The 18,470-nt window shown below is 39.6% G+C and overlaps 1 protein-coding gene across 1 annotated transcript in view; it reads left to right on the forward strand.

Annotated features, from left to right (window-relative positions):
• LTBP1 (latent transforming growth factor beta binding protein 1) overlaps nt 1-18,470 on the forward strand; it is a 187,590-nt gene that overhangs the window by 140,219 nt on the left and 28,901 nt on the right. The window contains exons 22-25 of the mRNA XM_058019741.1: nt 2,626-2,748; nt 5,268-5,393; nt 11,550-11,675; nt 13,836-13,979. Of these exons, the coding sequence (XP_057875724.1) occupies nt 2,626-2,748; nt 5,268-5,393; nt 11,550-11,675; nt 13,836-13,979 (519 nt within the window). The remainder of the gene's footprint in view (nt 1-2,625; nt 2,749-5,267; nt 5,394-11,549; nt 11,676-13,835; nt 13,980-18,470) is intronic.

Genomic DNA, 18,470 nt, shown 5'->3' on the forward strand with positions numbered 1-18,470 from the left:
GTGTTTTTCCACATAATGGCCTCTGATTTTTGGATTAGCTTATTTACCTCAATGTTTTATAACACTTCACAGAGAAAGCAGAAAAGAGATTACAAAAACTGTGAGCATAGCACAGCACAATTGTCTGGAAAAAACTAAGTGGTTCAAATTTTGTCCAGTTTCTCAAGAGCCAGGTGTGGACATTTGTCACATCTGGATACCCAAACAATGTGTGATGCTGTAAAACAAATGTGATTAGCAAACCACTTGCAAGAAACGTGTTTGTTTAATTAAGTTTTCTTCTGGTGCAGGCGTTTTCTTAAAGATGTTGCATGCAAGAAGCATTTCGCTGCTTTGATCATTATAACTTGTGCAAACTTCTAGGGGTATTGTAGAATTCAGCAGAATTATGCTGTGCTCATTTTCAGCTGTGCTTTTTGCAACTCCCTGGCTGAAGTTTTTGTCTGGAAGCCCTTGTGCAGTGTTTTACTTGTTTAAGAATAGAAGTTATTTGAAAATAACTGGTACACATCAATGTATACAACTATACATGCAGTGTTATCTTCAAGATAGACACCCACATGTGTGTTTATCTTCTGCCTTAGTCTGTCATTCAGCACCTTGTTCTTGAGATGAAGTGACATTGAGATTTTCTGCTCATTGTTGCCCTAAATAAGAGGGAGCACAAAGTGTGAGGGCACCTGTGAGGCCTTGTCTCAGCCAAAAAGGAGGGGAATATGCTCCAACAGGACTTACATACAGACTGTACATCTCAAAAAACCTGTGTTACTGCAAGAAAGTCTGAAGCTTAAGTCTGCTGTTCTCCTAGAGCTTTCAGAGATTTTGCTAGCCAAAATGTTCAAGACATGCATGTGTAAAGGTGGTAAAAAGCAGTGAATGCCTTAAGATTTTTCTGGGGATGCCACTGATTTTTCTGGAGATTCTCATGCAGCACTCATAGGGTATATGAAGAGTTGCATCAGAGAGAGGGAGGTTTGCATCCTATATGGAAAATAATGCAGTTTTACTGAATTTGGCAGAAGGCACCTTCTTGTTGTGAGACTTGGCATTAACTTAGCACAAGGGAGTAATTATTTTTTCTCATGCTCTAGTCAAAATGAATTGCTTTTTAAATAAGCCACAATTTGTTTTGCACTTGAAAATGGTTATAAAACATGTGGTTATCTTAAAGGTCATAACTTTGTCAACATTAAGTGCAATTTTATCTTCAATAACATTCATTTGTGTAAGAGAGCTATCCCTATTTCTTATTTTTATTAAATAGATTAAATCCCAAGGAGAATGATATAGTGTGGGCTTCCAAAGATAAATGTAGAAATGAGGTCATGTCCTCTTTTCAATTACAATTGCTATTCATTCCTGCAGCACAGGAAAAAATTACAATTCTAATCAGCTAAAATCCATACTTAAGAAATCAGAATAATCAAAGGTACTGGGAAAAGTCTTTGATTACTGTTTTTCAAAGGAAGCTAACTACATTATCAAAGCAATAGACTGGGTAGATGATTAGGTAGAGCTCTGTGGAGGCTGAGGGAAGTTGCTTATGAGACAGTATTTTTAATTTGTCTCTCACTTTCTGTTTGCTTTTAGAACTTAGAGGCACAGGCACCAAATACCTTGTGATCTTTAGCTGCAGTGAAACCAAAGCTGTATAATGTCACTGGAATGTCAGCACTTGCTGACTTAATCCTGTACCCAGAGTAGCTGTACTCTGGTTCCTCCACTGGGCTGCCTTTAAGCCCTTTGAAAGACTAAGGGAAGAAAAGACTTTAGGTGGAGACAGTGCCAGTGTCCTGTTCTTGAAATACTTGATTATCTTGTGTCTAGTTTATATCCTGAAATTTTCCCTGCTGTGTGTCAGCCGTTTATCCCATGGATATTGAGGCACTAGAGCAGAGTGTACAGGCCTGAGGCTTGATCCTGAACATGGTGTGCAGGAGCTGGGAAACAAGATCCTGTGTGCCTGGACTCTGGAGCTGGATTTATGGCTGGGGTGCCGCACTGTGCAAAAGCAGCCATGCAGCTGCATGACCCAGCTGCTAAAAGCCTGTGAAATGGCTGTGTTGCATCTCGGGAGCTGCATGGAAAGCTCCCCATTAGCACAGCAGTGCCCACAGTGTGGTCCTGTCCCACGTGGCTGTGGAGTGAGCAGGCTCCCCAGGCACGTCCTGCCTGCTGTGACACACCAGCTCTGCTTGGGCTTGCCCACTCCCAGGGGGATGCCTGAGTCAGTCACTTCCAGCTCTTGGATTTCTATGTGGGGGTTTAAACATGTCCAAAGAAGACTATTTTAAATTTGCATTAGTAGGTAGTTTTTGTGTCTGTCTTCTCAATGTGCAGCTGCTTGGATTTCTTTTTAACTGCATTACTGTTATGATGTGCTTTTGTGAGAGATGGAGATGAGTCATATTTGCTAGGAATTAATCACATACAAACTCAAATTTCAAAGCCCTCTTGAAATATGAGAAGTTTGATGACACAATGAAAGGAAAATAACAAAGAATCCTAAAGTGTAGTAAACTTGATTTCCATGTATGCACACAGTTGCTTCAAGTTATGTTGAAACTTTTAAAAGTTTCATCAGTTTTGACATCATCTAATAATTCAGTTGCCTTTTTATTTCAGATGTTGATGAATGCCTTCAAGACAGCAATGTTTGCCTAAGAGGAAGCTGCATAAATACTGAAGGATCCTACAAATGCACTTGTCCAGATGGTTTCCAGCAGATAGCAAATAGGGGATGTCAAGGTATGAAGTAGGTGTAAAAAATCCCTGGATTATTATTATAAGTGTTCAGATTTGTAAGTGTAACTTGTGATAGTCACAGACCTTGCTAAGGAAGAGAAACTAATTTATCATTTGTAGTGCTTTTTACTCTTCTTATTTTCTACTCTCTTTCATTCTCTTCTCTCTGTAAATATATGCGGAGAAATTATTTCAAGAGGCTGAAGTCTCAGCCTTCATAACTTGAAAGAGAATCCATGTTACGACTAACAGAGATGCATGCTGCTTTTTTCCCAAATCCTGGAAACGTTTATTTTGACAGAGCATTCTATGTGTTGTGAATCAGAGCTGTAACAAGAAGAGCTGCACTGTTAGCATTAAAGTCACTTTAGATATTGCCTCTATAAAACACTTGCAGTACTTTGTGGAGGATGGGTGGGGATGAAGAAAATGTGTTACCTGAGACTGAGTCAGCATTGCCAAACCCAGGAAAACACTTGCCAGGTTTTAGTTCTGAACAATCCCATCTTCATGTTGGCACAACACCCAGGCATGCCTCATCACTTTTGCCCACCGTTTTTGTGAGACAGAAGCCATGGTATTAGAGCTGGAAAGTGACAACATGTACATGTTGTAAATGGCTGAAGGACCAGAACACTGGACTTTGCTTTGGCTGCTCACTTGTGCAGAGTTTAGACTTGAGCTGAGAAACTGGATTCGAGCTCATCCACATTGAAGGTCTTCTGCAACAAACACTAAATTCCCTGTGAAAGTTCTGAGTGTTCTATGTGACTGCTTTCTTATTCAGAAAATGCTGCATTCAGCGTACAGAAGTGCTGTATTAGACCTTGCTTTAGCAGATAAAAGAGAATTGACCACAAGCTGAAATCAATGGCAGCTTTGATATCCCTCTACTCTCTTCACTTTGCCATCTAAAGTAGTAGATACATGCCTCATATTTTAAATGGATAAATATAACAAAACTGAAAGCACTTGTGAGCCAGCTAAGGGACAGACAGTGCAAACAGAGAGCTATTGAATTAAACTGGCAAATTTATCACAGAGTGCAGTGTCTGCAATTTGAATCTGGACTAGACTAGAAGTTGGGGATATGCGTTTTGGTAAGGAGAAAATTGAAAAGACTCCAAAACTTGAGAAAATGCAGTTTGCTCTTTCAGAGGTATTATACTCAATTTTCCTAACACTGGTAATTTTGTTTTCCTGCCTTTTAATACACCATTCTACCTTGTGTAATCAGCTAGCTTGGTTTCCAGTATTTTTCTGGCAGTTTTAAGACAGCTAAATCTTGAGTACAGGATGAGAAGGTACAATACTGTCCTTGTCATTGCTGATCTCCCACCATTTCCAACTTTCAGAGGGCTTCAGGAAGTAGTTGATGGTTTGCTTTTGCTATGATTTCAGAGAAAGCTTTGTTCATGTAGGTGTTGTGTTCAGCACAGTGCACTTACTTTTCTTTAGGCACCTCATGCAGATACAACTTCCCTGAGCTGCCTGCCTCTTTTCTTTCCTCTTATGGCCATGATTTCAGGACACTGGTTAGAAGGTTTACACACAGGCTAGAATCAGTTTGTAGCTAGAGAAAATTCTATAATGATATCATGGTCTTGAGACGGTGATATTGAAATCATAATTTCTGTAGTATATCAAAGTTGCTGGCTACTTTGATACATTCTGGATGGCTGTAAGCAGAAAAAGGTACAGTTAAGAATGAGAAATTCTAGTATTTGGGTAAGGGATGAATAAGCCCCATGAGTCAGTTTTGTTTGTAAATTTGTGCTCGGTTTCAGCATGGTACTGAAAGCTTCTTAATGGGCTTTTGTAAAGCAAAAAATACAAAAGTACAACTACAACATGAATATCATTTATATAAAAGTGGCAGTACCTTAATGAAATAATGAAGTCCTTAAGTTCTGAGGGCAGATTTGGTTGCTCACATGAGACATCAATCAAAAGGAAATACTTGTTTTTCAGACTCACAAGTTTGAAAAATGCTTCCTAAGTTAAAAATAGAATGAAACAAAAGAGACTGATAAGCTCTTATATAGCAATCTTTTGGGATCATTCCCACTCCCCATCAGCAAAAAAGAGCATTTGGATTTAAATTATGTAAAATCAGCCTTCTGGGAAAGATGCAGCTCCAAACCTGCTAGTAACATGTGGAATCAGACACCAAAGTTGACTGGTGTGCAGCCATGAAAGAGCAGTGAGATGGGGCTGAGAATACTTGTAACACAGAAGAAATGTGTGCTAGGGTGGTGCCTATGCTGATTTCCCACCAGTCACTCTCTGCTTATCCTCGTCACAGAGTGGTGTAGCAAGAGTATGATGCAGCAGAACAGATTGACATCCATACAGAGTTTGAGAAGGGTCCCAGGAGATTTGGTTACTCTGGAAGATGAGCCGTTCACACAGCTATTTACATAGCCAGTGGAGATAGAAGCTGCTTTTAAGACTAATTGAATTTAGGCTTAATATTAAGGCTGTGATGATTTGCAAAGCTCTAAATGTCTCTGTGCTTTCAGATATCAATGAATGTGAGAGATCTGACCTCTGTTCACCACATGGAGAGTGTCTAAACACGGATGGTTCCTACCAGTGCATATGTGAGCGGGGCTTTTCTGTGTCTGCAGATGGCAGAACATGTGAAGGTGAGACCAGTTACAATAATTCATTCCCATTGATTTGCTGTTGTTAGGAGGGTGAGAAAAGTAGTCAGTCAGTCACTCCTAACTCTGAAATCTGCCACTTAAATTTCTGTGGGTAAGATACACATGAATATTCAGGATTATCTAATTTGAAGCTTAAGTGCATTGTCAGCAAGCCTGAGCTACCTGAACGTTCTCATTGCTGTATGGAAGACAGCAGAACCTTGCTTGTCCAAACTTTTATTTAAAATATCCTGATTAAGTTACAGAGTAGTAACTCCAGTGAGAAGTTGTAGTGAAATCCAGTAGTTCTATTATAGAACTTCAGGCATTTTGAAATGGTAGAAATGGAGCAAGTAGCAGTAATTAGATCTTTATAGAAACATCAACCAGGAGCCTGGAATTAAGGGTAACTATGTTTTTTATGTTGCTATGTCATGAGAATATATCCTGTTGCCAATGGTGTACACACATTTGCAAGTGATGCTGCTCTCCTGCACTGAATTTAAAACAGGACACTTGTGTCCAGTGATGCCAAGAAGGTATGTGGCTTTGTGAAGTCAGTGATGCTGATAGAAAATAAACTCTCCCCTAACTAGATTAAGAATGGCTATTCTTATGGTTGAGAGGAGTGTTCAAGGCAGTAAGGCTTGTTGGAAAAGTTCAGAAGGTGAAAAATTAATATGGTAGTATTTCAGCTGGACGCATGCTGAGGGGAACCACTGAGCAGATAGCTCAGTCTTAGAACCAATGGGTAGGGATCTCAAGCACCCAAGAAGTAAGCAACATTCTCTCTCCCAAATTATAAGCCAGTAAATCCATATGTGATTGGTTTTCAGAGGCCAATTCTTCTCATAGTTCACTTAGTGAACTGTGGTGAAAACGTTTGTCCTTTGGTGGATGAAGTACACTGAAACTTGTGTCTGATTGTTGCAGCTCCCTGCTTATACCAGAGGAAAATGAGCCTTACAACTTTATTACTGAAGCTGGCATATAACCTGCCATGTATTTAGTAATGTGATCTCTCATGAAATGAAATACTGTGCTGGCAGGAACACTGTTACGCTTGATGTCAGGGAATAAGTGCTGTAAATTTAGATATAGCATAACATCAAACGCACCATTTGTGTTTCAGTTATTATTGGTAATTATAAAAAATTCTCCAGTGTTCTTTAGTGCTTTTTTATCTCTAAACATTTACTTCATTTTGTAATCATGGTGTTAGTTGAAAGAAATATTCTCTTACTGCCAAGACAAAAGCCTGGTCAAGTAGGCTAGAGAGAGCAAATCTGAGTAACTCCACTGATTCATGGAGGAGGCAGTATTTTATGATTTGAAGTAATAGGGATAATTCTAAAGCATGTTCATGGACTCTTTCATCAGCATGCATACACTTCACCCAATATTTGGGAAGGGTATGGCCACATATCTTCAATTGCTCTGCAAGAAAAGTAGTAGCAGGTGTTTTGCCTCACTCTTGAGCATAGCTATAAAAGAAGGGGGAAAAGTGGCTAGAGAAGAATACCGCCTTCTCTTTGTAGAAGCCAAACACTTTATTTCAAAATGAAGCTAGAAGAACGCTTATTAACCTTGTGAAATCAAATTCACAGAAATTAAAAAAAGCACAACTGAAAAGGAACACAATTTAAAAAAGAAATCTGAAGTCATTAGCCTCTACTGTTAGGAGCTGTAGCAGAAACAATGAGCTCCTCTGCATCTCTGACATTTAATAAAATAGCAGTTTCTAGGGAAAGGCTGCTATCGTATATGATGAAGTAATACAAAGTTAATCTCCATTAGAACAAAAAAGCCAAACTTCTACTAAATAGAGAAAGATGAAATCACAAGATCTTATTTCCAGGATTGTGACTAGTTTTGGAACGTTTTAATGAAGAGTAAAACGAGTCCAAAACCAGTTGAGCATGCTTCACAAGTAATTGGTGTTGTGTATGGAATACAGATCAGACTTTATATTCAGCACTTGGAAAAGTATTTTAATAACTTGGCTAAGCAAAGGTACTTCTAGTCTCTGAAGCAGCAGCACTCCTTTTCCACCACAATTAGTTTCTCCATTCTGTCGTTTTAATGAAAACAACTCCATAGTTTTGAAAAAACTCATTTTAAGGGAGCACTGATGGCATCAGTGTCAATATTTATAGTGGTGTCAGCTTCATGCTAAAAAGCAGAACAAAACAAAAGGAATGTGTGACATACTGAGAAAGCATGTGGCTTCCAGCCGCAGGAGCTACTGTTCTTTACACTAAGTGCCTCTGTGAATTTAATTCAAGTTAAGTGAGTGAGAATAACTGTTTATACCATCAGAGGAAGAATCTGAGAAAATTCTCCTGGATTCACACACCTCTCTGTACCTGGGGAGCAGATTTTCCTTATCTCCAGACATTTTTTGTATCAGTTTGACTTGGGTTTTTTTGATGTTTGAAACAACAACAGCACAAAACATTTAAGATCCTCATGAGGTTTAGTTCTGGTAGGGAGTTTTTGTGGCCATTGGCCAAAGTAAACCGAACAGCTGTGGAGACTGTGTCTTCTTCCAAAGTGTAGACAAACTTATGTTGCAGCAGTGACATTCCACTGCAGCCTGGCCCCGGGCTCAGAAATTTGACTGCACCGGGCTCTCTGAACTGGAGGCTCTCTGAGTGCTCCTTAGTTCCTTGTTGAGCTCTCTGGGGTTCATGTAAAGATGATGTTTTACCCAGCTGGCTACTAGTCAAATATGTTGGCAAAACCTCAAGTTAGAGGTTCTCTGATGTTTAAGGTTCTCTGCTTCAAGCACCTCTTCTGTCTCCATGTCCCATCCCATATGTCTCTCATTGGCTTCTCACTGCTGCAGCAGGCAGTCCAAAAAAACTTACTCATCCCACTAGAGCTCTCCCACCTCTACTTCTTCCTTTTTATGTATGCATGTTATAGGTAGCCCTGGAAGTTTCAGAATCAGAGCTCTGCTGCTCTAATCACTTTGCAGGCCTGTCTTAGGAACCAGTTCCTCTTCCAGACATATTGTTATGTAAGTAGATTTCAGTGAGATTTAAATATCCTGCTTGAGGTTGAGGTTGCCTTCATCTTGTTCAGGTTGTCAGAAAACAGGAGCACAGTGTTGAAGTGCACAAAAGTGCGTGAGTGCACTCATCTTACCTTTTGATTAAAGCAGGCAGCACTGATTAATGGATTCCAAAATAGGTTTTAATTGCAGAGAACTGCTTTATTCACTCTATAGACAGAGGATATATTAGTTTCATGCTTAGTTTTTTCCCCTGACTTTGCTTCCATGTAGCAAGAGAATTGCCGTTTACAAGCCTCGCTCTTTATGGGGTGATTAAAGAAACAAATGTCCTTTCCGGCTGTAAAAAAGAGTCCTTTGAGTGAACTGTCTAGACAAGGAAAAATATGTGGTGCTTGGACCTTCTCTGTAATATCCCATGCACTGAAAGATGTTCAGACTGTACTTTTTAGAAAAAAAGCTTGTCTTCTGTGGCTGTATTATATACTGAATTAGGGGACTTGCTACAATCACAAGTTTTGTTTCTGTGGCTTTTTTAGGCAATGACCTTGTTTTACCTGTGAAGATCCAGCTGCGTGAACCATTCCCCTGTTTCCTTTAACATTTAGGTTTTAAGTAAGAAGAGTTCTGTAATTTGGATAATTCTAAAATCTCCAGTTTCTTCTGCTTAGGTTTTTAACAGGAACTGTCCTGTGGCTCAGGAACTTTTTATTTAACAATAGTTATTCACTGAAAACACAAACACTGTGTTACTGTCTGTTGTCTGAAATTCCAGGCTGTCAAGTCACCATTGTTTACTCATTTTGAATTCCTTTACTTAACAGAGCTTTCTGATTAAGAGACAGAATATTCAGATTTTTTTACTAGATATGTGAAACTCTGCTGATCACATGAGACTATTAATAGCAAATATGTTATGCAGGGACAGTGCACAGCAGCAAGAAGAAGGGACCAGAAAAACACAACTGTAAAAAATTTCCATTGTCTTCCTCCCAGTAACTCCATATGCATCTTTTTATAATTCTGTCACTGTGGGGACTTAAAAAGGAAAAGGTATAAAAGGTAGTTCTTGACCCTTCACCTCTGACAGTCTTTAACACAGATAAGTTGCTTATTTGTGTTGCTGAATTAATTCTACTAAGAAGGACTTGTGGTTGGTTTCAATAAGTTCAATATCCAGAAACCATCCAAATTTTTGTATTGAATCCCTTGAGAAAAAGCATACTGGCTATTGTATTCTTTGCCAAATACAATAGCCCTTTCTAAAATAAATGCCTTGAATATTTTTTCTTTGTTTAATAAATCATGATGTAAAGACCATTAAAATCTTTACTACAAAACTTACAAACCAAATAAATTTTTCTGCCAGTTCCATCTGCAAGTACTTTTTTATAACCATCAATTATACTCATACATGTGTCCTAGATTTTGGTGTATTTAGTGTGTGCAGTTTTTGCCTGCATTTCATATGTGTGCCGAAGTTTGTTAACCAATGAATCAGTTCAGTAGGAGAAGTGAGTTTTCAATCACTTAAACATCCTAACATGAAACTACATGCCTTTCTGAGAAAAATGTTAAAATTTAAGAGTTTGTTCCATTGGTACAGAAATTGTCAGAGACAGGTTTTTTAGCCTTTTTAAAAGTGTACATGCGATTCCAAATCTGTTCAGACCCCACCACAGCACACAGGAAAAGCTGGTTTTCAAGATCACACTGACCACACTGTTCCAAGACCAAGAGTTCCCTTTCAACTGACCATAAATCACAATTTAGAAGTAAAAAAGTCCTTGGTTGGTGAGTACTGTCAGGATAAGACTGCAGTGCATCTTTGCTGAGTTCTCTAGGTTTTTGTTTGACACAGTTGTGGACAGCTGGAGTAGGCAGGACTACATTTGAGCCCTACTCTGTCCTTACAGAAAAGCACCAGGTGCTGGTCACCTGTTTGGAGAAGCCTTCTCTCTGTGGCACTGCAAGATTCAGTCCCAACAGTTCTTTAGCTCAGGGAGTGCCAAAGGCCTTCACTGGAGGTAAAATGATGATAGGCTCCATCACATGAAGGGCTACCAAAATGTGCAGAAACAATGATAGGAACAAGCCCTCAGATAAATAACTTTATTCCCCATTTAAAATGCAATTATCCCTTGAGGAAATGTGCAGAAGGAAAGCAGCAGCTTTACTTAATGTTTTTTAGGAAAGAAATACAGCAATATTTTCTCTGCTTCAGACTGCAGAGGAATATAGAAAGCAGAAGGAGTATAGAAATCCTGGTATCCTGGCAGGTTCACAGCTAGTGTTCTTCCTCCTGAAAAGCACCTCATGACATCTTTAATGACCACATATGGCCAGGGCTTTGGGTTTAGGTCTTACTTTGAGTGGAGATAAAAATAACGCATTCCTAGCACTTATAACACACTTACAAAAATAAACCATAGTCTGCCACAAGCAGCTCTGCTTCATTATAATTTGATGGGCAGCTGAGTCAAAGAACAGACATGTGCAAATGACTTACTTGTAAGGCAAAAAAAACTGGAACTACAAATGAAAAGGCCAGTAGAGAAAACATTCTGGCATTGGAATTACTTTGTGCACCTGAGCAAGATGACTTGTATGTGTAGATTTACAGGACTTAAGACAGAAGGCTCAGTCCACCGATATTTACCACTAACAGTATGAAACTGTGATTTGTGCTGAGCCAAAATGAAATCTGTGCAGCACTTCTGCACAGGGGATGTAGCTATACCCTTGAAGTCTTTGTAGGCACAGTGAGTTCAGTTTCACTTGTGTTGTTGGCTGTATAATAGTGCACTGGTAGAATCTATATGTCAGTCAGAGAAATTATTTAAACTATGCTTTAGTCTGTGGTATGTAACATCATGCTGTGGTTGGCAAGTTTAGTGAAACAGATGGGTGGAGGCAGTTGCCCATTGCTGACATGCTTACTGCAAAGCTAACACTGAAAGAATGTCTTAAATTGTGTGTGCTTCCATTAATTTATGTGTCTTGTCCTTGTGTTCCTTCCCAATGTGTCGAGGCGTAGCTGCATCTGTTTGCAAAGTGGCCCCTCTGTGGGTGTTCTGCACTCAGTGAATGTGTGCCTTTGCTGTCACACAGCCTGTCTGATGCTGCAATTCTCCCTGCAGATGTGGACGAGTGTGTGAACGGCACGGTGTGCGGCACTCACGGCTTCTGTGAGAACATGGATGGCTCCTACCGCTGCCTCTGTTACCAGGGCTACCAGGACACGCAGGATGGGCAAGGCTGCACAGGTGAGCTCATGGGTGCTAGCAGTCACTGCTGCAAACTTCAAGGGACCAAAAACAGCATTCCAACAAGACACATTTCACATTTTTGCTTTCTGACGTTTTTTTATTAAAGTTATGCCACTTACTAGGTAAAATAGGGTTCAGCTCTTCTTTACTCACTGAACTTTGTGCCAGATGGAAACTTTATTTAATGAATACCTTTTATTGGGGCAAACAGAAGGCAACAGCAAATAAGCTGAACCACTTATTTTATTTCTTAAAAAACCCCAGAAACCTCTTGTTGGTGCATGTCAGGACCATTCACAAATATAATAGCATGAATTTAATATCTTAGCCTATTTAAGAGCTACATCTGTTGAGTCTCTTAGCTGACTAACCAGAACCCTGCACTACCCCCTGCAGGAAATAACATCTGGAATGTGGCACAGCCAGGCTGAATTAGATGGCACCTCCCAAGGCATATGGTGTTTAAACAGATTTTGACATTAGCTTCCAGCTCCAGGAAAGACACCTATCACCTTGAAATGATGTGGGATTTTTGTAGATGTGTAAATTGTGCACATTTCTTTTGTGACTAATAGGTTTCCAGATCTGTTGTTAATAGTGATGGCTGGAGAATTGAGGCAGCACAAGTTTGTAATATGAAATTAATACCAGATCAAGGAGAGGTATTCATTAAGCAATTTCTTCAAGCCAGACTCAGGACAAAACACATTTACTGGTAACAGAGAGAAGGAATCAGAAGTTTTACAGAGTGATTGTATGCCTTTTCTAACACGTTAAGTAGTTTTGTTACAAAATTCTTTATGTCATTTGACACTTGCTTTGCTGCATAGCAAGGTATATTTTGTCATACAATGACTTTTCATGGATAAAAACAAATGAAGCAAAGAAAGTAAAAAATAAAAGGGGAAAGTAAAGGATGGTGTGAAACTAAATTTAATTTTGAGCTCCTACTGAAGTAGTTCTGAACCACAAAATACTGCATTTGCTTGTTGTTTTTTTTTTCTTGTATAATACTGTATAGTATAAAATACTCTTTTAAATTTTGAAGCCAGTTATCATCCAAAACAATTTAAAGGAAAATCAAGTCACTAGCTCCTGACTAGGCAATGTTCTTCCTATGACAGGAAGCCAGTAAAAAGATAAAGAAAAATCTGAATGCATTTTTTAAATGTGAGAAAACTCTAAGTTAAAATTCATATGTATATAAAAACACACAAAAATCAACATTTATTCAGATAACTAGATTTTGATAGGCAAGAGGTAAAAAGGATGAAATACTGCTTCACAAGTTTGACCACACTCAGTTATAGGAATTTCTGAACTGTGATGCAGAAATTACTATTTCTGATACTAATCAGCATAATTTCTATCTACTAATGAGATTCTCTCATTAGAAGTAGATTTTCAAATGTCAACATTAGCAACTAAAAAGAAAATAAAGTTCAATGATCTTGGTAGTACTTGGTCCTTGTTTTATCAACCGACAATTCTATCAGTCAAAAAACCATTTCAGGCTGGCTAGTTAGCAGGTATATGGAATCTAAGTTAAAAATATGTGGAATTTTTTGGAGGGAGGAATTTTGCAGTGTTCAGTGGGGGTCCCTGGGTGGCCTGGGCACAACTTCTGTGGATCCCAGAACAGCCTGTGAGTCCATGCATAGACATATGGTGGCAGTGGGGCTGGGGAATTCTCTGTTTGGTGGTTGTTTACAAGAAAAATGGTATTTTGGGAAGGAAAATGAATTCTCTTTTTTGTTAGGCAGTCTGAATCTCACCAAAGCCTGTTCATTTTGCTCCTTGAGTTAGTGAAAGTTTGAAAATAAAGATAAGAAAACAAATTTAATTACTCTGAGTCTTAAATCCCAATAAGAGAATACACAGAAAAGCAAGTATTTAACAAAGAGAAACATCAAAAAAACTGTGTTCTGGTCTACAATCAGCACCTAATCAACACTAATAGTCTATAAACTTTCAGGGGTCTTTATTTCAAAGGACTTACTACTTGTTTATGAATCCACTTAGGTATTAGTGAGTTTTTAATCCTTCCCCAGAGATCACATCTGTAATCTGGCAGACAGTATTGGCACAGATACAGCAGATAAAAGATCAGTCGGTAGGGGGTCTCAGTTGATTTCTGTTTTGGATTTTTTTCCCCAGATGTGAATGAATGTGAAATGTTGAGTGGAGTATGTGGCGAAGCCCTCTGTGAAAATGTTGACGGTTCTTTCCTGTGTCTGTGCTCCAATGAAAACCAGGAGTACGATCCAATGACTGGACAGTGTCGCTTCCGCACCTCACCAGGTAAAGCACCAGTGGATTCTTGCCTGCTTGGCTTGATTTCAACTGCATGCTGAACCATTGGAAAGGCAAAGCTGGTTGCAGTATTGGTGTTGCTTTAACTACAGCAGAAAAATTGAAATCTTTGTCATTGTCTTGAAAGTGTGTACATGAGAGGTGGTTTTCTAGGACAGAATATGTTATCAGTGAATCATTAGCAGGGAAAATGTAGCAGAAGCACCTTTTAAATGTTATACATCAACAGACTTGGCAGTAATGTTGAGCAATTACTAGAGGTAAGAGTAAATAGTCTCGCTGACTGTACTGTATGAATGAAATCTGTGGCCTGAGTGATTTTGGGTTTTGTCCAAACTTTTACAAACACCCATTAGTATGCTTGGACAATGTTTAAGGGAGCATATTATTAAAACCAGGAGTTATATTTAGTTGTGGTTTCCACCCAGATGGCAACCATGCCCCAAGCAGTGACTTACTCACTCCCCTAGAAAACTCTCTCACAGGTTGAGATGAAGACAAATTAATAGGGAAAGCAAAAGCCACACACACATGCAAAGCAAATCAAGGAATTAATTGACTGCTTCCCATGAGCCAGCAGGTGTTGAGCCATCTCCAGGAGAGCAGGGCCCCATCACACATCACAGTGATGTGGGAAGACAAAAGTCATTACTCCAAACATCCCCTCTCTTCTTCCTTCTCCTCATTTTATATCCTGAGCATGTTGTCATTCAGTCTGGAATATCCTTTTGGTCAGTTTGGGTCACCTGTCCTGGCTCTGTCTCCTCCCATCCTCCCATGCACCCCCAACTTCAGCTCCAGTGTGGCAGAACAAAAAGCAGAAAAGGCTTTGGCTCTCTGTAAGCCCTGCTCAGCAGTAACAAAAACCCTATTTTATCAACCCTGTGCTCAGCACAAATCCAAAAACCAAGTCCATACAAGCCACTGTGAAGAGCTCTGTACCAGCCAAAATCAGCACAATAGTCTTATCTTATTAGCGTTGTCTAGATTTAATATGAGTCCTAAGAGAAGGTTGTTGGGAAAGCAAAAACCCAAACCACTACATTGGTGTCAAACTACCTCTGTTGTCAGTCTCTCTTGAAGTGTCCTTGCCTGCTTTACTCCTTTAGTCCATTTCTACTAGTCCATGGTACTGGGTTTTTGAGCTTTTCTTATAAAGTGTTTTGGGTGTTGGAAATAGAACTCTTAAAGCTGCCTTCACATTTCTACACTGATCCAGTTTGGAGAAAGGAACAAACCCACAGGAGGATGAACAGAGTATAAGAACTGACAGGATTTACTTGCATAGCTTTTTTCAGAAGGCAAATCTTGGTGGTTTTTCCTTGTTTTCTTACACTGCAGGCTGATGTAGCTTCTGGAAAGCCTTAGAGGAACCGGCTTTTTGGCCAGGGTGCTCTCTTTACAGCTTCCAGGCTTTGGCTGTTTTCTCCTATCACTCGTGATCTTTCAGACTTGTAAAGAGGGTTGAAATATCCATGACCTAATTGTCACAAATACTTAGATCACTGAATGTAGCACTCAGCAGCACTCAAGAAGTTGTCTGTGAAATATCATTAACAGCTGATGGATGAATGTTTTGGGCCTGTGAGGAGGCAGTACTCAGGAGAGTTCAGCTAGCTGATGAAACCAGAACTAAAAACTTAGCACAGGACCTGAGTCATGTAAAAAGAACTCACATCTAAGGGACATTTGAGGACGTACACTAACATTACTGTGGGGAGGAAGGGGATGAAGAACACAGCATGACCAATTGTGCTTTCAACAGATGGATACTCTACTGTCAGTACTAATTCCATGATGCTATCAGCAGTGAGCACAGCTTTGCTGTGATCAGTCTGGAAAGTAACTGTTCTTCCTTCCCCTCCAGGCTTCATTAGGCTCTAACAAAACACATGATTTGCCTTTGTCTCTTCTCTGATAAGGTCATCAAGATGTTTCATAGGCAACCACAAGGAGCATATGAGAAGTACTTTATGTCGTATGGTCTTGGACTAGAGTAAGGCAAAATGGCAGTACTTGGAATAGATTTCTTACTCTCCTCTTTTCTTCCAAAGTAAAAGGAGAAAAGACTGTTATTAGTTCTTCTTATAAACTATTCTTGCTGCAAAGAATGCTGGAATAGTCACACGTCCTCTCTGGCTTTGACACGTCCTCTCTTGCTTCCAGAGCTCCCGTGGTGCATATGGACATCATCTGTCAGCATTAGTGTGCACCATGCTTATGGAAGGCACAACTTAAAAGGCAGAAAGGAAGGACTTAATCTGTGTTATCCTGTTACAGATATCTATAGTTCAGACTGGCTCACCCAGCTCCTGCTTATTTCTCAGTCTTTATTTTTGTGCATAAAGAAGTGTTTGTTCCCCTTGTATGAAGTGCAAATAGGTGACGTTTGTTCAAACATTACTTTAATTTGGGACTTTTCTTATATGTGGTTAAAGTCCATTAAATTTGTGGGGTGCTGTTCATGCTTTTCTTATCCTTAGGACTCTCAAGACTTCCTTTTATTTAGATTCCACTTGCTGGAAATTTGTCTGTTGTTAGCTGTGGCTTGAAACAATCCTCCCAGTGTATGTATCAGGAATTTAAGCCCCTATTGTTGCCTTCCAGTCAAAAAACCCGAAAAAGTGCAAAAAAATTGTGCAAGGGTTGTTTGTCTCATTCCTCTCTTCTCTGCCCTACCATTCATAACATGTAAGAAATGTTTCAGAAATAAGAAAAGATAAAGGAAGAAAGAGCTTTATTCTGTAGGAGATGAAAATCTGCTGTTCTATACATCTTTGTACCTAAGGGAGAAAAAAATGCATGCTTTGTCTTAAAGTCTTCTCATTTATTCTTTTAACAAACTATATAAAGCTATTTGTGATTAATTTCTAGCAACTGCCAATCTCCATGCATTTCAAGTTATAATCAACAATAGTAATAAATAATAATAAGTTTAAGTATAATTATGGTTTTAACTGTGGCATGTTGTAGTACGCATTTGAACTACTCATGTAGACTAATATAGTACTAACAGGTCTCATAACATTGAATCCAGGAGCTCTAATGGACAGTGAATATCTGAGGATTATAACTAGTATGATTTGGGGTGGCATGCCAAAACTTGAAATGTTTCAATACCAGTGCTTGCAGAGATACAACATCATTGGCATAAGAAAATGTGGTAGGATGAAACTATGCCTGGAGTGACACACTGGATGTTTACAGGCTCTTCAGGCAAGCCAGGTGAGGCAGTGAGGTGGCTGGAATGTGTGGAGCTTACATTTGGCAATGGTATGGTTTAAAGTCTCTGGATTAAGGATAAAGGGACAAACAAATAGCATGGATGTCATCGTGGGACTCTAAACCACCTAGCCAGGACAATGATGAATTTTTCTTTGAGGAATTAATGGAAACCTTCAATCAACTTCCCTTGTCCTTTAGGGGGACTTCAACTTGCCAGATATTAACTAGGAACATCAAACAGCTGGCACAAACAGATTCAGAAGATTGCTCAAACAGGATGCTAACTTCATGGTATAGGTACTAAGGGAGCCAGCTAGGAAGGATGCCCTTTTTGATTTGTTGCTTAATTAACAAGGAGGGTTTTGTGACTGAAGTGGTTATTGATGTCTGTCTTGCATACAGAGACAACGAAGCAATCAGGTTTAAAATCTCATGACAAGAGGAAACTGCCAGCTTCAGCTGTGAAGATATGAGAATAGCAGACTTCAGGCTTCTCAGGGAGCTGGTTAGCCAGGTCCCCTGAGAAAATGCTCTTGGAGGTGTTGGGGGTCCATTAGGTGCTGCTTACTTTTTAAGCTCCACTGCCTAGGAGTACAGGAGCAGGCAATTCCAAAACATGGAAAGTCAAGAAGGTGAGGCAGAAGACCAGCTTGGCTGAGCAGGGGTCTTCTTTTGGAGCTAAGACAAAAAAAGAAGGTTTATGTCCAGTGAAAGGAAGGTCAGATAACATGAGAAGAATACAGAGACGCTGCTCACCATTGTTGGGAGAAAATTTGTGTGGCCAAAGCTCAGTTGGAGTTGATGCTGGCTCTTACTGTGGGGGACAATAAAAAGGAGAGGGGTTTAAATACACTAATAGAGAAAGGCAGCACAGAAATGGCATGGGCCCATTACAGGATGAGGATGGTCACCTCACAAACAGGGACATAGAAAGGTAGAGATATTTAATGTATTCTTTGCCTCTGTCTTCAGCACAAGCTAAGGGGGTCTTGTTGATCTGAGCTGGAGGAGGGCTGTGAGAATGATAAACTGACCCTGAACCTGTGCAGGATCTGCTGCTCCATCTGGATCCCTGTAAGCTTCTGCAACCTAATGGGTTTGAACCAAGGATCCTCAAAGAGCCTCTTGTGTCATTGTGAGGCCTCTCTCAATCATTTTTGAGCAGTCTTTGGAGTATGGAGAGATCCCAACTGACTGGAAAATGGCAAACATTGTCCTGATTTTCAAAAAGGGCAAGAAGGAGGGTCCTGCCAG

The sequence above is a fragment of the Melospiza georgiana genome, chromosome 3, assembly GCF_028018845.1.
Source record: "Melospiza georgiana isolate bMelGeo1 chromosome 3, bMelGeo1.pri, whole genome shotgun sequence".
NCBI lineage: Eukaryota > Metazoa > Chordata > Aves > Passeriformes > Passerellidae > Melospiza > Melospiza georgiana.